The 26304-nt window shown below is 48.3% G+C and overlaps 1 protein-coding gene across 3 annotated transcripts; it reads left to right on the top strand.

The window, feature by feature from the left end:
• The first annotated feature begins 2573 nt into the window (after positions 1-2573).
• On the top strand, positions 2574-11422 carry LOC125537398 (uncharacterized). Of its 3 annotated transcripts, none has more exons than XM_048700704.2 (10): positions 2574-2784; positions 2925-3029; positions 7748-7809; positions 7905-7988; positions 8079-8110; positions 8203-8284; positions 9264-9396; positions 10091-10318; positions 10511-10803; positions 10908-11422. In XM_048700704.2, exons 1-10 carry the CDS (start codon positions 2752-2754, stop codon positions 11218-11220), a joined length of 1365 nt encoding a protein of 454 aa, XP_048556661.2. In that variant the 5' UTR covers positions 2574-2751; the 3' UTR covers positions 11221-11422. The 3 variants fall into 3 exon arrangements, with proteins under 3 accessions (XP_048556661.2, XP_048556660.2, XP_048556662.1); XM_048700703.2 differs by having other exon boundaries at positions 9264-9492; XM_048700705.2 differs by lacking the exon at positions 2574-2784 and having other exon boundaries at positions 2924-3029; positions 8079-8106; positions 8195-8284; positions 9264-9492.
• Positions 11423-26304: the final 14882 nt, after the last annotated feature.

Here is a 26304-nt window from a genome sequence, read left to right as displayed (position 1 = left end):
TCTTAAAACTCTCATTCACCCCCTCTCTGGTAGACTTCGTTCCTACATTATTTCTCTCCGATCTATTGATTTGGTTTGGCCAACTAGATTGATTTTTCTTGCAATGGGAAGGTGCTTTGTGATGGGTTCCATCTTGCGGTGCTCAATCCCAGTGACAGAAGGGGACATGCCACGTATTTGTATCATTGCCATTAAGGATAAAAAGATGGTGTTTATTCATGCCTGGGTTTACTTTGTCTACATCATGTCATCTTTCTTAAGGCGTTACTCCGTTATTTATGAACGTAATACTCTAGATGCATACTAGATAGTGGTCGATGTGTGGAGTGATAGTAATAGATGTAGAATCGTTTCGGTCTACTTGTCTCAGATGCGATGCCTATATACATGATCATTGCCTTGGATATCATCATGATTATTTGCTTTTCTATCAATTGCCCAATCGTAATTTGTTTACCCACCGTATGCTATTTTCAAGAGAGAAGCCTGCAGTGAAAACTATGCCCCCCCCCCCGGTTTACTTTTTATCCTATATTAAAAATCAAATATACCTTGCTGTAATTTTTCTTTCTTTATTTTATTTTGTGTTTGAATTATCTATCTACCACCATACAATTTAATCTTGCAAGTAACCGTCGAGGGATTGTCAACTCCTTGTTCGCGTTGGGTGCAAGGATTTGTTATTTTGTGTGTAGGTAGTGCTAACGAGGTGTTGCGTGGTTTTTCTACTGGATTGACAACCTTGGTTCTTAACTAAGAGAAATACTTATCTCTACTGTACTGCATCATCCTGTCCTCTTTGAGGAAATCCCAACGCAGCTCACAAGTAGCACACCACATCCTGGGAGACCACCCCGACATGCCACCACTCGCTCTCGAGATGCAACGCCACATGACCCGGATGTTTGCAACCCACGCTACTCTGTCAACCACACGCAGACCACGAACACCGCACCACGTCTGGGGTTGCCTCCCCGACGTATCGTCCAACCGCCCCCGTTGGGATGTGTCGACCGAGCCGACAAACCTGCCACCCAAGTGGCCAAAGATTGCCACCCAACCGAAGGCGGAGCCGCCACCCCGCACCATGGAGCCACCGCACGCATCCCTTTTTGAGTCCGCCTCCTCGATGCACATCAGCCGTCCGGGGCCGCATGAAGCACAAGTTACCTCTCCCAAGAAACGCCCCCAAGAGGGAAACGACGAAGAAGCCACTGTCGCCCGCTCCAGAAAATTTGGAGCTTAGGGTTTCACCTGGAGAGCCCAAGCCCCTCGTAGAGGAAGAGGAGTTCCACGATGATGCCTCCAAGGAGGAAAGCGACACCCATAAGCGTCGTCGTCGACGCACCGACAGAGTTGAGTTAAGGCTTTCGCCTGGAACTCTCCCATATCTAAAAAATCCTGTAGATCAGGAACACCCCTGAGCATGGAGATCATCCGAGCCCTTCTCGATGCGCCCCGCGTCCTTCGTTGTTGACCACCAAACTCAATCGCGTCGGGACTTTCAACCAGATGGGATCCGTCGGATGAGCCACTCCCGGCCACCACCATGACCAATACGCCATGGCCCATAGCCCGTGGCCGCCACCCTGGCTTCCCGCTCGTGCCCCAAGCGCTGAATGCTACCGCCGCCGCAGCCCCCACACAGCTTCGCACCATCCACACCGAGATCGGATCGGGCGACATGACGCACACCACCGGCAACAGCCACCACGCTGCAACTCCCACGCGAGAGCAGCAACTCCTTGCACCACCCTCACCAACGCAAGTAGGCACCACTGCCAGCGTACCGAAGGTGCCGCTAGTTGCCAGCCCTACCCGCCCACCTCAGGTCCAGAGAGGACCCAGATCGGGCCCATGCCCATGCACACAACCCCATGCCAACGACGCCACACCACCACACGCATCACTGCGTCGCCACTCCCAGGCATCGCCGACCCGAGGCAGCCACCACGACGCCATGGATGAATCCGCCACAGCCACGCCGCCACATCAGATATGTGCCTCATGCCTCCCAGGAAGATGCCGTGCCGCCACCCTCCCTGGAGCCTGCTCGGTTTTCGCCAACAGGCTCCTCCGACGGCAACGAGACGAGAAGGATGGGGTGACCGGGGAGAAGGGGGGGGAGGGGGTGGCGCCGCCGATGGGGTTGTCTCCCGTGTCGTCTGGAAGAGGCGACACGGGGGTGGGGGTGAGGGTGGTGTATGTCGTCTGCGGGGCATGTACGCATATTTGTAGCGGACGATATCGTGAAAATCGAGTCGAGGTAGGAGCAATAAAAAAAACGTGCTACGACAAAATATTATGGCTTAATATAGACTATTAGTGTGTTATAGGCACTGAAAAAAATAGCACGCTATAGCGCTGCTAATAGCACACTATAGCGTGTAAAATATTGTCTCGCTAAATTAATCGGTGTATAATGTTTCACTAATAGCACGCTAATAGCATATTTTCAGGTACGATGCTATTTTGTATAGTGCGCTATTTTTTTCCTTGGAACCCGATTCGCATCGAACCTAGCCATAGTGGAGGTTGAGTTATATTGTACGTTTTCTGCAGTCGTACACGTAAATAATAGAACACGTAATACAAGTACGAAGGCAGCAGATCTTTGCCAGTCCATCTGAGAGAGTCAAGAAAAGCTTCGTGTCGGTTTTCAGAGTTACTGGTAGAGTTTACAGATCATCATTTTTTCCCGGCATCGTTCGTTCGATCCTCTTCCACCCCCCTGATCCATCCATTCCGGCCATGGACTCCAACGCCAACGGCGGGCGCAGCACGGTGAGTTCTTCCTCGTCCCGGGATTGCATCGATTTGGATCGAGCTCGACGAGATTTCTCGCGTCTCGACTCCATCTCCTCACACCGCAAGGAATCTCACTCAAGCTGTCTGGGATTTTGCCCTTGTGATGATGGGTACAGATGGTAGGGGAGATGGAGAGCAGCTTGGAGCGGGTCAGGCGGCAGCTCTCCTCCACCTCCACCCGCCATATCCTCCAGGGCCCTCTCTTGAAGCGATCCGATACAGTAATTTCTATCCCCCCTTTCATTTTACACTTTCTTACTTGGATGGTTCTGGTTCTGGTTCTGGTCTACTAAATCCATACCTGACAAGTCCAGCCATTCAAACTTTCAAATCGATCAACATGATGATGCCGTGTGGTGTTGAGTGTTGATGACAAGCTGCCAAGGGTGTTTGTTCTACTTTGTGTGCTTGTAGTTCGTCGATATTATGCTGTGAACTAGAAATTTTCGTCTCTCAAGCATGAAAACAGCCTTCTTATAGCTGTAGTAAGGGCATCTCCAACGTGGACCTTCAAACCGCATGCATCCGTCTGGACCAGGTGGTCCGGATGTGTTTTGCTATCCAACGCGGTAGTCCATCCACCAGCAGTCCGGACATCCTTTTCCCCGCATACTGGAAGCAAACCGGGGCGGGGGAGGGGGGGTTGTTTGCGGCTGTAACTCCCTCGCCCTCATGTCGGCCCAGAGCGGACGCGGCCTGGAGCCGGCATTGAAGCGGCGCGCCGGCCGCTGCACGTGCCTTCTCTCCGCATATAAACGGCATCCGTCTGTCCGTTTCCCTCCATTAAACCAGTGCGTTTGTCGAGGAACCTACTCCGGCGCCTGCATGCGAGTGCCACACGTTCGTCTGCCTGTCGGCTGGCATTAAACACCCCGCCGCTTGGCACGTGGCATCCCCCCGCTATTTAAACGTGGCCAGGTGCCCGGTAACAACGGCATCACACCTGTCCTCTCCTGATCTGCTCCTTGGTGCACCACACCCGCCATGGCCTTGAGCTCCAAAGCCCTGTGGGACAGCCTCTCTGGTGAACAGAAGAAGGAACTCTCTGGTATTGAGGCCAGCTAGCAGGCCCGCCGAGCCAGCCGGATACAGGCTGGCTTGCCGGCGAGCTCTCCGGAGGGCAGCGACGTGGACGAGCCAATGGACGACTAGCCTGCGCCACCGCCCTCGGCGGTTCAGGCTGGCATCACCATGGGCGAGGCGCGTGTGCACTGCACTGACATGGTAATGGAAGAGCGGGAGGAGGCATTCTGGCAGACGTAGGCCGACTAGCGGTACAACCTTCGGCTCCTCATTAGCACCGACTCGCGGAGGAGAAAATCGTTGGAACGGGCATTGTGGCGGACGTGGACGAGTAGAAGGCGTTGCTCCCGTCCTAACGCGCCGCCCGTGACATCCGCCACGAGCGATGGCGGCTCCGTGTCTTGCGACCGGAGAAAGAAGCTATGTCCGTGGAGATCGACGCGGCGGTGGAGGAATTTGACGACGACACCGAGGACGACGAGGCCGACACGTCCACGGCCGCCACCAATAGCGAGGAAGAGTAGAACATGGGAGGCCGGCGGCGCTTGGGTCCCAGGAAGGCCACCACCATCACCTTGCCAGGCCACACAACCAGTGAGCTTGCTCGCTTTGTGGAGGAGGAGGAGGCCACTATTCTTCCCCTCGCTGAAGCTAAAGCTAAACTTGGTGAGCTCATTACCGACCGGTGAACTTGCCCGCTTCGTGGAGGCTATTCCTCCTTTCCTGTTGAAGCTTCATTTCTCGGGGCTCACGACCGTCTGGTGAGCTTGCTGCCGGACATGGGGAAGGCATGTCGTGGGAAATGGGCGCCGACGATCATTTAGACTACTAAGACTAATAGGATTTAGTTGAAATATGTTGAAAATGTAATGAATGTGCTCCGGCTTAGATGAAAATCATCTGGCTTTATCTAAAATTATTTAAGTTTGAATGAAAGTTGTCCAGTTTGTTTAAATTTGCATCAAATGTGACCGGACGTTTGCGGCTATCTTTGGATGGCTGGCTCCCGTATCAATGTCCGGACCCATATCCGGACCGGTCCATGGATGGATGCGTGTTTTAGGGGCTTGCGTTGGAGATGCCCTAAGTAGCAACAGGTGAACTTGTGCAAATTCTCATTCAAGGGAAGGAGCATACACATACTTCTGGTATTTAATTCAGGTACCACTAAGTTGCACATCTGGATGTAGGTGTTATGATCAGCATATCAGGGGCTTAGCCCAGTGGGTTATGGCCCAAGTATCTTAATCATTATTAGGGGCTTAGCCCAATTATCTTATCGTATTAGGATCGTTTGCTTAGGAGTCAAGTAAACCTCTCTATATAAGGAGAGATGTATCAATCTAATCAAGCAAGAAGCAATCAGTATTTGCTCGGCTTCCCTTAGGGAGCCGGGAGACCTAAACCCTAGCCGCCTCTTGCGTCCGCCGCCGTCGCACCAGCCGCAAGGACGGCGCCCAGCCGCTGGCCGCTGCGCAATCTCCTCCGACCTCCTGCCTCCTTCCCTTACAGGCTACGCCCTAGATCGGGTAGAACCCTAGTTTCTACCAATTTGGTATCCAGTGACTCATGTTCGATCATGTCGTCATCCCCACCCACGCCGCCGCTGCCCATCATCACCACCGCCCCGATGACCACGGCCGGGTCCCCAACGCCACCGGTCCTGATCACCTCCGCGCCGCCGGCCCCAGTCACCTCCGCGCCGTCGACGATCCCCGTCTTCACGCCGGAGGAGATGTCCAACACCTTGCGGGACCTCGCGACGGCTGTCCAGGGCATCACCCTGTACCTGGCCGGCCCGCACGCCACCCCGCCGGCTGCGCCCCTCGCCTACAGCCATCCGGCGCTGCACTGGCCGATCCAGAACGCGTCTGGCCCGAGCGGGACGCCCCTGCTGCCGTTCCAAGCGGGACACACCAGCGGGCCCCCGTCGCTGCTGCACCTACATCCGCCCTCAGCCGCGGCCCAGCTCTGGCTGCCGTGGCCGTCCCAGGGCGCGCCTGCAATTGGCGGGACACCGCTGCTGCCGTTCCAGGCGGGGCACCACAACGGGCTGCCACCGCCGCTGCTGCACCTGTAGCCGCCCCCAGCCGTGGCTCCCCTCTGGCCGCAGTGGCCCCCTACTGCCACCGTGGCTACCTCCGCGTCCGCCCACTCTCCACAGCAGCCGCTGCAACTCCAGGCGCCACCTTTTCCCAGCTCCGGACTGCCGTCACCGGCCGGCCTGCCGATACACCAGGTCAGGTTCCCGCCCTCCCCGTCGCCACTACCAGCTTGGGCGGCTGGGTCTTCGCCATCGCCGGTCTACACCACGGCTCCGGAGCAGCCGACCCCGTTTCCGCAGTCCGGCGGGCCATCCGGCTCCGCGAGTCCCTACCCGGAGTACTCTGACCAGGCGCCACCCGCCTCGCTGCTCCGCACCTTCGAGCTAGCTCGACACGGCGCTCTGACCCAGACACCGCCGCGGTTCGCCAAGATCGACTTTGCTACCTATGACGGCACGGAGGACCCCCTCAACTGGCTCAACTAGTGCAACCAGTTCTTTCGCGGGCAGCGCACCCTCGCCTCGGAGCGCACCTAGCTCGCCTCTTACCACTTCCGTGGCGCGGCATAGACCTGGTACTACGCCCTCGAGCAGGACGAGGGCAGCATGCCCCCTTGGGAGCGCTTCCGCGAGCTCTGCCTCCTTCGTTTTGGGCCACCGATCCGCGGGAGCCGCCTGGCGGAGCTAGGCCGCCTTCCCTTCACCTCCACGGTTCAGGACTTCGCCGACCGTTTCCAGGCCCTACATGCCACGCGTCGGGCGTGACGGCGCAGCAGCGGGCCGACCTCTTTGTCGGTGGACTTCCGGATCACATCCGCGTGGACGTGGAGCTTCGGGGACCCCAGGATCTCCAGACGGCCATGTACTACGCCCGCGCGTTCGAGCGCTGCTCGGTGGCCGTCCAGCAGGAGTCACCGTCCCGGGCCACTGGGTCGCTACCCTGGCCAGATCCCGCTCAAGGTCGGCCTGCTCAGTCTTTCGCGGCACCCCTCTCCGCGACCGCGGCGCGCCCGTTCCGCCGGCTCACCTCGGTCGAGCTACTCGAGCGTCGTCGCCAAGGGTTGTGCTTCAACTGCGACGAGCCCTATACGCCCGGCCACGCCCGCCCGCGACTCTTCTACCTGGAGGTTGCATACTACATTCCGGAGGACGCCGTCGCCGCCGACCTTGCTGCCCCAGCTGTCGCGAAGGTGTTTGACGCTGGTTGATCACCTCGAGGAGTTTAGCAAGCGCTTCCCCACCTTACAGCTCGAGGACGAGCTGTTTGTGCAGGCGGGGAGAAGTGTTATGACCAGCATATTAGGGCTTAGCCCAGTGGGTTATGGCCCAAGTATCTTAAATCATTATTAGGGGCTTAGCCCAATTATCTTATCGTATTAGGATCGTTTGCTTAGGAGTCAAGTAAACCTCTATATAAGGAGAGGAGATGTATCAATCTAATCAAGCAAGAAGCAATCAGTATTTGCTCGGCTTCCCTTAGGGAGCCGGGAGACCTAAACCCTAGCCGCCTCTTGCGTCCGCCGCCGTCGCACCAGCCGCAAGGACGGCGCCCAGCCGCCGGCCGCCGCGCAATCTGCTCCGACCTCCTGCCTCCTTCCCTTACAGGCTACGCCCTAGACCGGGTAGAACCCTAGTTTCTACCAGTAGGGCTATCTACTGTGCAACCCTGCTGGTTGATGCAAAGTTAATGTCCGTTCCCTTTATGTTTTGTTAGCACAGTTTCTTGAATTTAAGACTTTGAGTTACTTAGTCGTCTCCATATTATATTCTGGTTTTGCAGTTATAGTAACAATAATGATACACAACAAATTGCTATTATATTCCAGCACATCCATTTTATTCGTTTGTGATAAATTTTACTTCAATTGACAGCTAAGGAAATGGAATGAGCGGTGGGTTATACTTGATCCAGCTACTGGAAAGATGGAATACAAGTATGGACTGGAAGTTACACACTCCTTTTCTTTTAAAAACAGATGAAGATTTGAAAAAGAGAATGCTAGATCTCATAATTTAACTAATGATTTAGGGTTCGTAGAAGTGATACAACTGTGAGGGGAATAATTGTGTTCGATTCAACAAGCACCGTCACTTTGTCACCTACCAACTTTCAGTATGATCTCTGCTTCATTGCTATTTCATTATTATTTTCAGACTTGTGGTAGTAAAAGCACTGAATGGCCTCATGTTTTACTTGATGCAGTGGACTGCCAAAATATGAAGGATGTTGTGTATGTATCCTTATGGAGTAGCTCTAGGTTATTTTGTTCGCTTTATTATCATATATGGGCTTGATCAATTGTTTTGTTAATTGACTAGTGTTATAGATATTGGGACTCCACAGAAAAAGGAGTACTTTCTTTGTGCAGAAACTCCCAGCGCTGCAAGAGCATGGGTATCTACTTTACAGTAAGCTTGTGTTCTGTGGCCTGTCATTGCACTTGATTTGACCACTATTCATGGGATTACTAACAGATATTTTTATATAGATTAAATGGATGTTGGAAGTACCATCATATTCTTTTTTATGAACTATTTCAAAACAAAGTGACGATTGATATGTTCTTGTAGTTAACATCGTTGAGAGAACCCATGCTCCCTTTTTACATAAACCCATATTAGTAAACACCTTTGCTTCTGTGGTTTACTGCATTTAATTTATCACTGACATAACACCTTCCCAGTCTAGAATATGCGGTTGTAACTCTAGAAGAACCCTAAAATGTATATTGGCATTTATACATGGGCCATGTGGCTCCATGCACTATTATCGCCATCAATTAACACAACCCTCTCATATTCGTACTCTTAGAATTTCTCTACAAATTTCGAGCCACTTGGACTGTGAAGAATTTAAGATATATTGCATGACATGTACCCTTATTTACATATTGTTCTGTATAAATTTGGTCTTCTCCTGAAACATCTCATGTTTGCATTAGTTCTGTTTGTTATTTGCTTACTAATGTAGAAATTGTGCTTAAGGAAAGCACCAATATGTAGTTGTTTCATCAAATGGTTGGCCGATTTACTTTTGCCTTGTTGGGAGGCACCCTCTTTAAATTCTTTGACCCTTTGCTCCCGAAGAACTGAGATGTACCGTTTGTTTCAAAACAATAATTGCTAGTGGCAATATGTGCCCACTTGTCCAACGTTAGGAACAAACTCGTGTAATATCGACTGCATAATTATGTAAATATGCTAACTCGTGAAATATCTGCTGCATAACTATGTAAGCAAGCTAACAGGCTATAATCTGGCTAAAGGCTTGCATTTGGTGCTTTCTGCTATTCTTTTACCCATTTGTTTATTTCAGTTATTTTACTCACTGTCTGTGGGGCTTTAGTATGACCCTTGAAATCTGATAAAAGTTCTTATCTACCTACAGTGCAACTCAGTTGGTCCTACAGGCTCATAAACAGGCGGTGGATTCATTGGGTGGAAATGGTTCTGCAAAATTGGGAACAGTTGCTACTGTTGTGGCTGTGGCCAATGCAACTGCGATTGAAGCATCCAAAGAGGTAGAAGCAGCGATGAAGATCTCCCTGCGGGCAGCTTTAGGCTCAACTACAAATAAACTTAGTAAAGGTCAATTAGATGATCTCACAATCATGATGGTATGCTGTTCTTCAAACTACCAATGAAGGATTACCTAAATTAAAGTTTAGTCATTTTGTTGCACAAGAAACTTATTGATGAATACAGGACCTCTTTTGTAGATAATTGATCTGACACCCAGTTGTCTCCTTTAAACAAAATACGAAAATATTCCTGATGTAGTCAGTTGATCTGCTATTCACTTGTTAGACTATGCTTCCTCCTAAAATAAGTGACTGATTAATTCCATAATTTATCAGACCAGTTGACTACTATGAGGCCGAGTTTCTGATAACAAACCAAATTTCTGATCAATTGAATCTTCACTTTGAAACTTGAAAGCCATTTATAGTGTTGGTAAGACAGGCGAACATGCTTCAGCGTGTTTCACTGAACAACTATTGGGGATGTAACTAGCAATCATGTGATGCGAAAGTTGGCAATATACCTGGAAGGCCATGCCAGAGCATTTGCTTCTCATACGATGGATGGATTTAGTACTTTTTGTGCTGTCTTGTATGGTACTAGTTCGTGATCGTCTAGAATGTATATTTTTCTTTTGGATACTAAAGTTTTTTCCTTTCCTTATTTGTGATGTGCTACACATTGCTACGACAGGAGACCCTTCGAGTTAAAGATGATGAACTGCACCAGCTATTGCAGGATATCCGTGCACGGGATTCCACCATCAGGGAGATTACAGATAAATTACAGGAGACTGCTGAGGCAGCTGAATCTGCTGCTTCTGCTGCTCATGCAATTGATGAAGCAAGAAGATTTTTATCTTCAGAACTTGAACGCCTGAAACAAGATCAGGAAAATCAAGTTGAATTGTCCTTGCTTAGGGTAACAACCACTTCGTGGATCTCTATACATTATTCATCTCATAGCACATATTTGTTTCATACTTTTACCCCCCTATAGACCAGATTTTGTTCCTATGATTTATGTTTTATGCACCTGATGAGCACAGTTCATGTTAAGTATATGAACTGACACATTTTTATTTTTAGTTTGAACTGGCTTTTATGTTAACAGCTAAGGGAATCAGAAGAGAAGTCAAAGCTTCTTGCTGAAGAAAGAGAGCATTTACTCAAGGAAAGAGATTCTGCTCTTCAAGAAGCTCAGATGTGGCGCTCTGAACTTGGAAAAGCTAGAGGAAATGCTGTCATTTTAGAAGCAGCTGTCGTGAGAGCTGAAGAGAAAGCTAGGGTTTCAGCAGCCGATGCTGACATGCGAATAAAGGAAGCTGTGAGTAAGCTCGAGTCTGCTGCGAAAGAAAAAGAAGAACTCTTAGCTCTCCTGGATGCTCTAAAATCACAAATACAAAGGTTCCGAGTACATCATATGCTATTTTAATCTCTCTTGCTTCCGTGTAAAATGAGATTATTCTAAAAGAAATTTGATGGATAATTTGGATATCTGTTGTTTGCAGGCAAGAGACTAGCACAAAACAAATCTGTGAGGAAAGGTCAGAGCTATGCTCTACTTCAAAGCACATGGACATGGACGAAGATAACGTGGATAAGGCTTGTTTAAGCGATACAGACCTGATACCCATTGCGGAGAACATAGTCGAGTTGGATGACGAGGGAGTCGATATACGTACGATCGGGGATACGGAGTGGGAAAATCCTCATTCCTCTGAAGTATCTGATGTAAGGGAGGTGACCACAGAAGCTGAAGAAAACAGCTTGGATATTCCTGTTGATAGCCAGCCAGTTGCTGACGATACTTTCCAAGGCTAGACTGGACTTTTCATCTCGGTTCATGGCGAACATTCTTATAATCTTATTCCGTTTTCGCATTGACCCAGAGTTCCGTCACAGCTTTTGTTGCTCATCTGTAAACCTGAGTGAAACAAAAAGAAGAGTTGGATCATCAAGTGTACCATTGGCTATCATGTTGAACAGTTTACACCTACTGTTGTAAGGTTAGTCTTTTTTTTTTTGAAGCTCTGCACTCCGGAATTTATTCAATCAGCGGTGTAGAAGACCACTCAGAAAGCCAGGGATTACAAAATAGTATGTTAAAACATCTCCTATGCCTAGAGCTTCTTTAGCGCACCCATGTGCTACATTATTTGCATTCCGGCTAACATACCGAAGCTCAAATCCCTGAAAACAAGGTAGTTCAGTTTGCATTTCCTGCAGAATATGAAAACCTATGGAACGTCCTTCCAACCTTGCCTCCCACATGCTCTTTGCATTGAGACAATCTGTCTCAATGATAACTGAATTGTATCCCTTTTCTATTGCTAGTAACATACCATCACGACACGCCAGAATTTCCAAGCTCAGCGGATCAGTAATACCATCATACTTCACACACCTTGCTGAAAGAAAGAGACCCGCATGGTCTCGAGCCACCATACCAGTGCCGCCTACACCCGTACATTGCTCCGTCGACATTGATCTTGATCCACCCTGGCGTCGGGGCTGCCCATCTAACTGTAGGTTGCATCCTCTCCCGAACAGTCTCCGGGATCTCTAAAGTTCGAACAATTTCAGCAATGAGGATCATCGATTGCCTGGGTTGAAGCTTGTTCTCACCATTTTTTTTTTGAAACGAGGCAAAAGATTTGCCATTTCATTGATTAAGAAGAAGGTTTCAGACAAAGCCGCAAGCGGCAGAAGGTAAAAGATTACTCTCGCGGCATTACAATACCCAAGTGCTTGGCACCTGCCAAAGCCCAAAGCGACACCTCTTGCTTGATCTTGTTAATGATTACCACCGAAGGGACTGCAACGTTGCGAAAGACTCGCGCTGCGCTCGGACCAAATCTCCCATGAGATGAGCATCATCAATGAGGCAAGGGCTTTGGGCGAGCCGAGACGAATCTGAAGGTCATCGTTCCATCATCCTTTGACCGAAGCGCTCGCCGACCAAGAAGAAGTAAAGATGTGGTGCATTCCGAGCCACGAGAGAATGTCGTTCCAGATTCGCAAAGAGAAGCGGCATTGGAAGAGAAGGTGGGCTGCGGACTCCTGCACTTGCTTGCAGAGAGGACACAAGCCGCAGTTGGGCCACCCACGACAGATCAAGCGGTCTGATGTCCAGACCCTATTTTGAAGAACCAGCCAAGCAAAGAATTTGCACCTCGGCGGAGCCCACACACTCCACACTGACTGGACAAGATCAGAGGAGGTGAGGCCTTCGAATTGCGCCTTGTAAGCCGAGGAAGCTGAGTGCGTTCCGTCCTTAGAAAACTTCCATATAATCGAGTCTTCCACTTCATCCTCGAGGGCCACCGTTGAGACCTTCTCCCAAAGGTCAGCAAATTGCTCAATCTGCGCGAGGGACAGACCGTTGGTGACGTCAATATTTGCGATCTAAAGATTGTTGGCCATGGCTTGCCGGACTGAGGAGTTTTTCTTGCGAGAAAGATGGAAGAGGTCAGGTGCAATGTCACGGGGGCGCAAGCCATTGAGCCACGACGAGTTCCAGAATTGCGTAGTTCGCCCGTTCCCAACAGTGTCCGAAGTGGCAGCCGCAAAGAAGTGGCGATCCTCATCAGTACACGGAGTCCCCATGCCAATCCAGGGCTTGCTCCTATCAGTCCATTCGAACCAATGCCATCGGAGACGTAGAGCCTTAGCAAACTTGTCCAGATTAAGCACTCCAAGCCCACCCTTTTCCTTAGGTTTGCAGACAAGCTCCTAGTTAACCTTACATTTTCCTCCAGAGACCTTGTCCGAGCCCGCCCAAAGGTATGCACGGCGAATACTATCAATTTTCTTGAGGACCTCCACCGGGATGTCGAGGGGCGTGAGGTGATAGATGGCAATGGCGGTTAGGACAGCCTTAACAAGAACAATACGGCCGGCAGAGGCCACAAGCCTTCCTTGCCATGGAGGGAGCTTGCCTGCAATTTTATCCTCAAGGTACTGGAAGTGGATTCGTTTGAGGCGTTTAACAGCAAGCGGGAGTCCAAGGTAACGCATTGGGAACGAGGTGCGCACCGCCGGGAAAGCATGAAGAACCTCATCAAGGTTGATGTTGTCGCATCGGATGGGGGCAACCAAACTTTTTGCACAGTTGGTGACAAGGCCAGTTACCGCTCCAAAGGAGGTCAGAGTTGCAGCAAGGAATTGGACATCTTCCTTAATGGGCTTAACAAATATGGCTGCATCGTCGGCATAGAGCGAGGCCCGAACAGGGGAAGATCTGCCACACAGAGGGTGAAGGTGCCCTTGGGTCGTGGCCTTGCAGAGGAGGTGGTGGAGCGGATCGATGGCCAAGACGAAGAGTAGGGGAGAGAGCGGGTCTCCCTGACGAAGACCACATCCATGCTTTAGCGGATCACCCAACACTCCATTGATCAACACCCTCAAAGTGGCTGTAGAGAGCAAAGCCGAAACCCAGTCGCGAAATCTGTCCGGGAATCCAAGGTGCTTCAACAGATCCATGAGAAAGTCCCAACGCACAGAATCGAAAGCCTTTTTGATGTCAAGCTTGAACAAAAGCGTCGGGGAGCGGCTGCGATGGAACTTTCTCGCCAAGTTTCTGACATACATGAAGTTGTCGTGGATGCTTCTCTTTTTGATGAAGGCACTTTGAGCATTTGAGACAAGGTCGTGCATGTGAGGGGCCAGCCGGTTTGCCATCATTTTTGCAATAATCTTCGCGACGGCGTGGATGAGACTAATGGGATAGAAATCCGAGATACACTCCGCCCCATCCTTCTTCGGGATGAGAGCAATGTTCGCCGAGTTGAGCCAGCTTAAGTTTGAGGAGCGCAGGTTTGAGAAGTGATTGACAGCAAGCAAGATATCATCTTTTATGATCTCCCAACATGCCTTGAAGAAGGCCCCAGAGTAGCCATCCGGACCCGGTGCTTTGTCGCTGGGGAGATCAAAAATCACCTTTTTCACCTCCTCCTCTGAGAAGGCAGTCCCCAGATCTGTGAGATCGCAAGCAGGCACCGGGATGTTGTCCCAGTTGATGTCGGTGGTGCGCGGCTGACCGCGCTTCGTGACCTCTGAGAAGTGGTTTTGAATGATGGACTTCTTGTGGTCGTGAGAAGTAACCCACCCGTTGTTGTGCCTGAGCCGGTGAATGAAGTTCTTCCTTCGCCTATGGTTAATGCGAAGGTGGAAGAAACGAGTGTTGGCGTCACCGTCTTTCAAGTTCGTGATTCTTGAGCTTTGTCTTTTCCGCGCACTCTCAAGAAAAGCAAGGCCAATCACTTTTCTCTTAAGTCTCTTTCGAAGTTCTCGCTCGCTGGTACTAAGGGGGCGAAGATCTTGAGCCACATCCAAGCGAAGAATAAGCTCCAGGGCCATGTGAATTTGCACCTTCGAGTGCGCGAACATTGTCCTACTCCATTTCCTAAGCTTTTTGCCCACCTCTGTTAGCTTGTGAAAGAGGTTGAGGTATGGGTCAGAGTGACCCGAGTTTGCGCTCCAAGCTCCTTGGACAACCTCTTTAAAACCGGGCATTTTGATCCAAAAGTTTTCAAAGCGGAAGGGTTTTGATCTCTGCGGGCCTTTGTCATTCGCGAGGAGGAGAGGGCAGTGGTCTGATAAGGATGACGAGAGCGCGTGGAGGATGTGCGTGCCAAAGTCCAAGTCCCAATCTTCGTTGCAAAAGAAAGAGTCAAGTTTGCTGAGAGTTGGGTTGGTCTGCTCATTGCTCCATGTGAATTTTCTGTTTTGCAAATGGATCTCTTTGAGCTCACAGAGATTGAGCGCGTTTCTGAAGCGGACGATACGACTTCGATCGACATTTGGCTTGTTCTTATCTTGCGCACGGTAGATTTGGTTGAAATCACCGAAAACCAACCACTTTGAACCTAGGGGTGGCTTCTCGTTGATCAACTCTTGGAAGAAGGCGTCCTTGAGATTGCTTCATGTCGGGCCATAGACAGTGGTGAGCTTGAAGGTTGTGGTCGAGGAAACGATCGTGACTGTGCAGGAGAGGAAGAAGGTGCCAATGCACACATCCTTTACATCAACCACACTCTCATCCCAAAGCAGCAGAATGCCACCAATGCCAAATTGCGCACATTACAGTAACCAGAATTGCTACTGTATCCTTCCTGACTATTCTCACATCTAGCATGTCTTTGGTCCACGTTCCTGGGTGAAGCTTAGGAAGTTTAACACCAAAAAATCGCTCTGCTTCCTCCCAGAACAGTCGCGCACCAGAACAGTCGCGCATGATCACATGTATTCAAACAGTGATATAATGTTTCCTCCCAGAACGGCAACATGTCCTTCACTACTCGCCACCAGAAAACACGTATCTTTGCTAGAACATTCAATTTCCAAAGTGCCTTCCAGGTCTGCTCCGTACCTATGGAGCCTCCAATTTCCTCATCCCTTCTCAGCATTGTCTCACGATACGTTGACCTTCCTGAGAAATCTTCAGTCTTAGCATCGTTAGAATTGCATCCGCATCCGGCGCCAAAAAAATCCGGCTAATGAGAGGGCCATTCCAAGCCCCTGTATCCTGATCAGTGAGGTCGCTGACAAGCTGAACCCGCATCTCAACGAGTTTATTATGGCACATTGTTGTAGGGTGGAATCCTAGATGGAGATCTTTCACGAATGAGAGGGGAAATCTGCCAAGAACACGAATAACACAAGAGAGGTGAAACACTCAAATTACTAGATTCAATCACACATATGCTAGATACAAGAACACACAAGAGGTCACAATGATTCTAGGACAACAAAGGAAAGATACAAGGTAACTAGTTCATCACAATCCTATGAGGAGAGAGGTCTTGATGATCCTACGATGGGGATCTTCTTCAAGAGGAGGCCTTGATATCCGCAAGAGGATCTTCTCCCTTAGGAGGTCATGATCTCCATGAGGAGGAAGATGAGCCAAGCTCTCTCTTTGTCTATCAAATACTTTGCTATCCTCTCTAATGAGCTAGGGGAAGAGTTTATATAGGCTAGGGACGAATTGGGGGTCAAACAAGGGTACAAGGGTCATTTACCCTTAGTGCACGCAGGCACGAACCGGACGTGTCCGGGCACCCGGTGCAAAGGGGTCCGGGCACCCGGAGGTCACTGAGAGGAGGGGGCCGGGCACCCGGGGGTGTGAGGCCTGGGCACCTGGTGCGGGCTGGGGCAATGCCCAGGATGAGGCCGGGCACCCGGGGTTTGAGGGCACGGGCACCCGGGGCGGCGCCCAGGCAGAGGGCCGGGCACCCGGGGCCAAGTGGTCAGGTACCCGAGGCGGCTGAGGCCAGCGCCCAGGCAGGGGCCGGGCACCCGGGGCCCTTCCAGCCGGCTGTAGGAGGTGGCCGGGCACCCGGGCTGCTAGTGGCCGGGCACCTGGGGTAGTCCGGGACCTCCTTTGCTTCGCGTCCGAGCGTCCTTCTCCCTTCTCCTCCATAGGTGCTCGTGTCTCTGTCCTCGCCTCTTCACGGTCTTCTTCTTGGTACCTAAGAGTGCATAGAGTTTCCATTTGAGGTAGAATCCGACTCTCGTGTGAATCCGAATGAAACTTGAAGAGGAAAGAGTTAACCTCAGTTTTGACGGCACGTGCATGTGCTCTTGTCATTGGTTCTCTTCGTCCTTGCGGTGGTGGTGTGACATCCATGGTGATGGTTGAGGGATGCTCCGCGTCATCTCTCTCCCCCCTGGGAGAGATCCGTCCGCGGATCATGATCTTCATCACCATGGTAAAGTGAGGGCGTCACCGTGTAGAAGTGGACGACCGCCAAGCACCTGTCATGTGGAAGCTCGAAAGGGGCACTCTCCAATGTCGCAATGTCTTGTGATTCCTTCAAAAGGAGCAAGTACAACAAACACTTGGAAAAACAAATGTGGTTAGCATTAGTGCAAAACCAAGCATTCAAGAGGCGATTCACCAAACAAGTGTCGTCATCAAGCATAGCATATGGTGTGGCAAGGGATTGTGACATGTCATGTAAGCAAATAAATTGAGCAAAATCAAGGACATCATGGAAACAAGCATGTAAATGTGAGGTAGCGATGCAAATATGTGTGTCAAGAGAATAAGCATCTACCTCAAGCTCATAGCAAGCAATGCATAAGGCGCTCAACAAATGGTCTATGGTATGCATATGAAGCATTCACAACACCAAAATAAATGAAGTGTCTAAAGTGCAAGACAATCCAAGCGTAATGTGCATGGGGTGTAGTGAAAATAGTGTGGCACTCAACACAATAGAAAGAGAAATTGTTCATCATGTGTGAGGCAATCAAGTCATTCAAGCTAGTAGTGCGAAGATGCAACATACTATAGGTAATCAAGGCAATCATGTCATGTGTGCAAATAGTAGGCATGGGCAATGTACATGGCATATCGCAAGCACGAACACAAAGCAAGATCAAGGTATCATCATAGGAATGGATCACAAAGAAAACATGGCAAGAACAAGCAATATCTCCACCAAGCTTGCAAATACACATACAAGTACTAGAATCGATCATCATGTGTAATGCCAAGCATGGGTCACAAATGCATGGAAAATGTATAGAAATGAGCATATCATGCAAAGTGAACATGGCAATATGGGCATAAAGTGAGAAGTGGTATATAACCCATAACCAAGTGAGGGCCATGTAGAAGAAATGCGCGAAGTCTTTGCGTGAAGAGAGAAGTGGGAAAACCAATCCAAGGAATCCCAAGTCATCATTGCTCTCTAGAGCTCGTTTTGTCAACTCGTGGGATTGCGAGGTTGACAAGTATTCATGGGTACATACACAAAACAACTACAAAGGAAAAAATGTGTGTGCATGATAGATGTACACATCATCCATTATGATGCATACATGCATGTGTTGGTTAACATGAAATATCCAATGCTCAAATAAACGAGACGCGTGATATAAAAACATGTCATCCATCATGAGAGGTTTGTTGTTATGTATAGCATAATGGAGACTCAAATTGTGTAATGCATCATGAGAAATATGTAGATCATTGTTATTCATGGAATGCATATGGTGCACGTAATCATGGGAATCATGCAAAGTATGGAATACATCAATATCTCCTAATATGTATGAGGAAACTATGGGGGTCTCCTCATGAGCATCCGTGGAAACATCACATTGAGAATATTGACAACATCCAAAACAATGCATATCCGAAGCTAGGTGGTCATGGCATGGCGTATGAGATAAATGATGCAAAGGGAGCATATCAATATCATCACAAGAAAAACAAATTCCAATAACCATGTGCTTGTCATCTATGTTGTATGTGCAAATTGGGTTAATTTTAATGGCATATGCATAGTCACTATGATGAGACTGCAAATATGACAAATTGTTGATCTCATGCATAGCATATGACAAGGCAAGTGGATTATCAAGCATGATGTGACCTAAATAATTGTCACAAGAAATCCTATGCAACATGGCATCGCACCTAATAGACTCCACACGACAATCATCATACTCATCATAAATAGGCAATAAATCATCACATGGGGAAGTCGAACTAGCATGAAGCATGACAATAGATGGATCAACATCATGCAAGCAATCATTGGTAAGATAGTCCACTAGTGGGACAAATGAAGCACCATAACCTATGTTACCTTGGTCATTCCACTCATGTGGTGTAGGTGAGGTATCAAAGACCAAGTTGTGGTCAACGTCATCATCGTGATGGAATCATATGGGGGGTGCATCATCGTCCACCATGGCCATCGTCGTCTTCATTGGAGGTATGGACTCATCGAGGATAGGCATGTCATCATGTAGGAGACCTAGCACCAAAGAAGAAAACACACTCGGAGTATAGGTTAAGTCGTTAGAAATCAAAGTGGCCTGACGTGCCGTCTCAACTACCTCACTCACTAAGTGTTGTGGCTCACTCACTCCCGGTAAGATGCTCTCACTCATATGATTGGTCGAGTCACTCAAATGGCTCTCAACCTCACATAGGATGTGTGGCATAATCCCGTGTGAGGGGCTAGTGGTGGCCACACTCATCCTCTCAAAGGAAATGCTCTCAATGTCACATATGGTGGAGTCACTCATATCACTCATGGTGGGGTGGCTCTCTTCACATGGGACTTGGGGCATCTTGTCATATGTGCGTGTCGGAGAGATGTAGGTGCAATTGTCTCCATGCTCAACTCCTATCGCCGCCTTGGTTGAAGGGATAGTCCCATGCTCAACCTCCTCATCCATAATGCCTCCAAAGGTGAATGCCGTAGGAAGTGGCAAATCATCATGCTCCTCTCAGACCAAAGATAATGTCTCATGTGTGGTGTCGTAGCTTGACTCGGAGTAAGAGTCCCATTGGGGCGCCGTCTTCATGTTGTTGAAGTGGTTTGCGCTCGTCGCCATTGTCGAAGGGGATGGCTCTTGTTCGATCGTCTTATCGCCGTCTTGTATGAGGCCCATATGACGTGGCACCTTGTAGCTTGTCTCCATAACCGAAGGGAATTTCCCGTGCTCGGCCATCTTCCTTGAGGGGATTCCGAAGATGGAAGTGTCGCCCTTTCTTGTAGGTGGTCGCCTTGGACTTGATGAGCTTGATGTAGGCATACTCGTCGGAGGTAGGCGAAGATGCCGTACGTCCAAAGGAGAAGATGCCATACGTCCAAAGGCGAAGATGCCTTGATAACACTTGATGAAGATGCCGAAGTGGTGGTAGTAGTCATAGCTCCGTCTTGTTGGTGCTCATCTCGCGGTCTTCTCTTGTGCTCATGAAGTTTGGCCATAGCTTAATGTAGAGATTTTTGGGACTTGTAGGTGTACGCATCACGAGCATCTTCATCTTGATGGTGTTGTAGTGCTTGAGCTCGATGGCGTTCCGAAGATTTGCTACTCGAACGTCACCGCCTTGAAGATGATGAAGGGGAATAAGACTTGTAGTTGGTCACCATGTCTCGTACTTGATCCATTTGTTCGTCCAACTTGGTGTCGATGTAGTCCCTTTTCCTTGCTTTGTTTTGGCGAATGTCGATGGCGAGTCGCTCAATGCCTTGCATAGCTCGTTGTAGTCTTAGATGGATGTTTTGGTGATGTAGTTGTTCACGCCGTCATTGTCGTGGAAGACCGGAGATGAAATGCTTCGCCTATCCATCACAAGACTCGAGCAAATGTGAGTGGAAGAAAGGAAAGAACTAGACCAAATGTACCTTTCCAATGTTGAAGATGGATCAGTGATCACTCAATAATGTATGAAGGAGATAGCACAATTGGTACCGGATCTTGTCAATTCTCACACCTACACAAGTAAGGCTTATGGAGTAGCTTGGTGAGGATAGTGGCACAAAAAATTTGATGCAAAATGTTAGCAAGAGTCAATAAAGTTGGAAAAGATTTACAAATTTGCAAGTGAAACAAGTAGATCAATAGCAATGGGTGGCACACGGAAACACACACACAGATAGATAAATGGGGTCGTGCAACCAAGGAATGAGCACAAAATGTGGAATCCATGGAAAACGCTCATGTTGCACAACTCTAAAGAGACGCTAGCACGATTTCTCTATAGGCGGATACGACACTTGTGCACAACCTATGAGATGCCAAATGTATCAACTTTGTATCCCAAGTATGCTATAGATGTATGATGTTCCGGTGTTTCACACACGATGATCCAACATGATCAATATGGTATTATGGTATGCAATGTGGCGGTGCTATGGCTCTTGCTTACAAGCTTCTTTGCTCCCTTTTTTGCTTAAAAGCTTATTCTCTTTTTCTTTTCTTTTTGATATGGCCACTTACGCGAAATGCTCGAACCAAGATAGCAATTGTGTATATGCAGGAACAATCTTGTGACACAAGGGATGATATGATACCAAGATGATAGCAATATGATATGGTATGTATGCAATGGAAGGTACGGATCACTAATGTGCACAAGGAACATTGCCGGCAATACTCAATGGCTAGTCTCGATAGGAAAGTGACGCAAAATGGGATAAGGGGTTAACAATGTAATGGCAAGAATGTACAATGATGGGATACCACGATACCAAGATGATATAGAGGTTACCGTTCTTGCTTACGGTTAGGTGTCAAAATGGTGAAGGTGGCCGATGTTGAATCCTTGGCGAAGTTGAGCGGCGGTGTTGATGACATCGAACCGTTCCTAGTTAGCCGAAACACCCTAGGAAACGAAAAAGCCACAAACTCAAAATCTCAACGAAAAATGTCAAATGGTGGTAGCGGAATGCGTTGGTGGTTCCGGAGTTAGCAATGTGGAAGTGGTGGTGGTGGTTGATGAAGAAGCAACCATCCTGTAGGATCGAAAGTATGTCTATAGGGGGGGTGATTAGACTACTTGACCAAATAAAAATCTAGCCTTTTCCCAATTTTAGTTCTTGGCAGATTTTAGCTATCTTAGCACAAGTCAAGCAATCTCCACACAATTCAAGCAAGCATGCAAAAGAGTATATGAGCAGTGGAAAGTAAAGCATGCAACTTGCAAGAATGTAAAGGGAAGGGTTTGGATGATTCAAACGCAATTGGAGACACGAATGTTTTTGTCGTGGTTCCGATAGGTGGTGCTATCGTACATCCACGTTGATGGAGACTTCAACCCACGGAGGGTAACGGTTGCGCGAGTCCATGGAGGGCTCCACCCATGAAGGGTCCACGAAGAAGCAACCTTGTCTATTCCATCACGGCCATCGCCCACGAAGGACTTGCCTCACTAGCGGTAGATCTTCACGAAGTAGGCGATCTCCTTGCCCTTACAAACTCCTTGGTTCAACTCCACAATCTTGTTGGAGGCTCCCAAGTGACACCTAGCCAATCTAGGAGACACCACTCTCCAAGAAGTAACAAATGGTGTGTTGATGATGAACTCCTTGCTCTTGTGCTTCAAATGATAGTCTCCCCAACACTCAGCTCTCTCTCTCACAGGATTTGGATTTGGTGGAAAGAAGATTTGAGTGGAAAGCAACTTGGGGAAGGCTAGAGATCAAGATTCATATGGTTGGAATGGAATATCTTGACCTCAACACAAGTGTAGGTGGTTCTCTCTCAGAAAATGTGTATTGGAAGTGTAGGTATGTTGTGACGGCTCTCTCCACGAATGAAGAGTGGGTGGAGGGGTATATATAGCCTCCACACAAAATCTAACCGTTACACACAATTTGCCAAACTCGGTGGGACCGAATGGTTAAACTCGGTCGGACCTATTCAGCAAACCTAGTGACCGTTAGGATTTTCGGTGGGACTGAGATGCAACTCGGTAGGACCGATATGGTTAGGGTTAGGGCATAACGTAATCTTGGTGTGACCGATTACACAAACTCGGTAGGACTGATTTTGGTAATAAGCTAACCAGAGAGTTGGTCAGGTAAACTCGGTGGGACCGATTCACTCATCTCGGTGAGACCGAAGTGTTACAAAAGGGAAACAAAGAGTTTACATTGCAATCTCGGTGGGACCGATCGCTCATTTCGGTAAGACCGAAACGTTACGAAGGGAAACAGAGAGATTACAATCCCATCTTGGTGAGACCGAGATCCCTATCGGTGAGACCGATTTGCCTAGGGTTTGTGGCAGTGGCTATGACATTTGAAACTCGGTGGCGCCGTATAGAAAGAATCGGTGGGGCCGAGTTTGACTTTTGGTTTAGGTCATATGTGGATGTGGGAAGGTAGTTGAGGATTTTGGGGCATATCACTAAGCATTTTGAGCAAGCAAGCCATTAAGCAACACCTCATCCCTCCTTGATAGTATTGGCTTTTCCTATAGACTCAATGTGATCTTGGATCACTAAAATATAAAATGTAGAGTCTTGAGCTTCAAGCTTGAGCCAAACTTTTTGTCCTTAGAATTTTGAGGGATCCACTTTCCTCATCCATGCCATGCCATTCATTGAGCTTTTCCTGAAATATTAATCTTGAAATAATGTTAGCTCAATGAGCTATATGTTGTTAGGAATTACCAAAACCACCCAGGGATAGTTGCACTTTCAATCTCCTCCTTTTTGGTAATTGATGACAACATATAGATCAAAGCTTCGACAAACGATAATAAGAGTGAAAGATATTGTCGCTTTGAGAAGTATGTGAAAAGTAAGAGCTCCCCCTAAATTTGTGCATATCTTAAGATTTTCTTTGGACTGCAAATGCACAATGAGTTAGGATCATGGGTTACTCTTCCATGTCACATACATCTTGGTGGAGCGCTCAAAATAATAAAGATTGAATACATGCACTCATCACCAAGCAAAGTGAATGATCATATAAGGATAAGTAAGAAAATATCATCTAACAAGCATAAGTGTAGCTTATGATCAACCACATGATCATCAATGTCTCACAGATAATAGCATAGTATCTCAAGCAATCAAAAACAAACAAAGTTCAACCACCAAAGCAAGAGAGAATAAAAAGCAACGCTCTCTCTCAAAGCCTATGATCTATACATGTTTCTCCCCCTTTGGCAACAAGTTACCAAAAAGTTCAAAGAAAATGCATAGCACTAAAACGTCTCTCAAGCTTGGTCTTCAGGTGGTGGTGTCCGGAGAACTCCAAGAATGAAGGCTTCAGTCGAAGTAGATGGAGCTGAAGGAGTTGGTGCTGGAGCTGGTTGCGCTAAAGCTGTAGCTGGTGCAGATGAAGTGGCTCTGGTGTCTGGAACATGCACTGCAGCAGACCTCTGATCTCTAGGCACTCTGGCAAATGCATCAGTGGTTGTCTTGCCCTTCCTCTCCTGCATATCATCTTGAAGTTGCTCCACAACAGACTAAATCTCAGTTACCTTCACATCCAAGTCATAGAATTTTTGCTCCATGATTCTTTCCAAGCTCTCTTGGTTTTGAGTCAGGGTGGCCAGTCCCTTCTCAATCCTCAGAGTGGATGCAATCAGGTAGCCAAGCTGATCTTGCTTTCTCTTCAGGAGATACTGAGATGCTTCCTCAGTGGTTGGCATCCTTGCAGCTTTTTTTTTGTTTTTGCCTTCTCTCTTTTGGCTTGTGCTTGTACTGAGGATGGTTCATCTTCATCCATAACCACTTGGTTGTCCTCAAAGTTAGGATAGAGAACAAAGTGTTCCTTATCCAACAGATATTTCCCTGTGACCATCTTTGAGTTAATCAACTCCTGAATTTGTGGGGCATATCCACAACTTCTCTTTTGGTCTGCTGCTGTCCTCTTGACAGTCTCAACCATGAGGCTCATGACCTTGAATTTCTGTGGCACATCAAATATGTGTAGCAAATTAATTGCATGCCCTCTGATCATGTTGTGGTCACCTGACTTGGGCAAAAGAGTGTGCCTTAGGATCCAGTTGATTGTTGGCAGTCCTGACAGAAGAAAATGGACTGACCCAAATTTGAAAGTCTCAAGAGCTTTGTCTGGGATCTCCTTGTACATCTGTGACATAGAATTGTGATCCATCTTTTTCTTGGCATAAACATCCAAGTCATCTTCACTTTCCTTTGGGGCATTGATCAGATTGGCCCATTCCTCAATAGTTGATTGGTATCTCGTTCCTTCACACATCCAAACTATTCTGCCATCTGGATAGAAATGTGCTGTGGAGTAGAATTGCATAATGATCTCATCATTCCAGTTTGTGAGCTTCTGCCCAACAAAGTCTGCAACTCCACATGCACTGAAGCTGTCATACACTCCAGGATAGTGTTCTTCATTCTCCTTTATGTAGGTCCAGTCGACCCACCTCATATCACACACTATAGGCTTCTTGTCTAACCAGATTGTCTCATAGAAGTCCTGCTGTTCCTTTGTGTGCAACCTGTAATCAACAACAGTCCTTCTCCTGGCGGCATATGGATCTGACTCTCTCCATAGCCTCAACCCCGGGTCTCTCCTGATCTTCATGTTCTCAGCCACAGGATGAGCATCATTGTGGTCTGGAATCTTGGGTTTGAGCTTTCTCAGGACTTGTCCTTCATCATCTTCATCATCAGCAACTTCAGGCACTGGGGCCTTGTTCTTCTCAGCAGCTGGTATACCCCTGGTATTCCTCTTAGTTGCACTCTTGGGCTTGGAGGCTGCTTTGGGTGCTTCTTTGGGCTTTGATGTTGCAGCCCCTGACTTTATAGCATCACCCATCAGCTTTTGTGCCTTGGGTGCTGGTGCAACAACCTCTTCTTCCTCTTCCTCTTCAGAATCTCTCATGATTGAGGATCTCCCAAGCACTCTAGCAGTGGTCTTTTTGATCCTCTCCTTCCTCTTCTTCCCTTCTGCAGCAGCCTCTTTGGATTCAGATCCCAAAGGGACTTGAGTAGATGCTCTGGCCTTAGACATTGGAATTCTCTTTGCAGGAACCTTTTGCTTCATGCCTGGCTTGGTGGCAGCAGCAGTGCTATATTCCTTCTTAACCACTTTCTTCTTGGAAGTGGCCTCATCCTCAACTGCCACATAGTCTTCATCCTCAGATTCAGAGGTCTTCTTCTTTCTGGCCCTGGTGGCAGCTTTGGGTAAGTTGCTTGGGGTGCTCCTGCTACCATCATCTGAACTGCTAGAGGGACTAGTGCCCTCACTCAGGTGAACCTGCTCCTCTGACCTGTTCTGGTTGTCACTCTGATCAGACATATTGCAAACACTGACAGCAGACCCTGTGAATAGATATAGATGAGATAGAGTGGATGAGCATCACAAAATGCAGAGGTTTTTGCAAAAGAATGAGTCAAAAACTTAGTTTTAGTTTTCCACAGAAAGCATTTCGGATCAACCGATTTGTAAACTCGGTGATACCGAAGCAACTGTTGGAACCTAAACTAGTGAACTCGGTCAGACCGAGTAACAGTTCGGTGGCACCGAGACTGCTAGGGTTTCACAAAGTCCTGAACTCGGTCACACCGATTTGCAATTCTCGGTCAGACCGAAAATTACATGTGCAATGGCCTGAGCCAAATCGGTGGTACCGAGTTCCACAACTCGGTGGGTCCGAGAT

This window comes from Triticum urartu, chromosome 2A (genome assembly GCF_056163025.1).
Source record: "Triticum urartu cultivar PI428250 chromosome 2A, HENAU_Tu73, whole genome shotgun sequence".
Taxonomy (NCBI): Eukaryota; Viridiplantae; Streptophyta; class Magnoliopsida; order Poales; family Poaceae; genus Triticum; species Triticum urartu.
The sequence above is the reverse complement of the archived record's forward strand: the minus strand, read 5'-3'. Positions and strand labels throughout refer to the sequence as shown.

Coding starts and splice junctions, on each gene's coding strand:
- LOC125537398 (XM_048700703.2), top strand. CDS start 2,752: ATGGACTCCAACGCCAACGGCGGGCGCAGCACG. Junction 8,111..8,202: donor ATATGAAGGATGTTGTGTAT/GTATCCTTATGG, acceptor CTAGTGTTATAG/ATATTGGGACTCCACAGAAA. Junction 8,285..9,263: donor GCATGGGTATCTACTTTACA/GTAAGCTTGTGT, acceptor ATCTACCTACAG/TGCAACTCAGTTGGTCCTAC.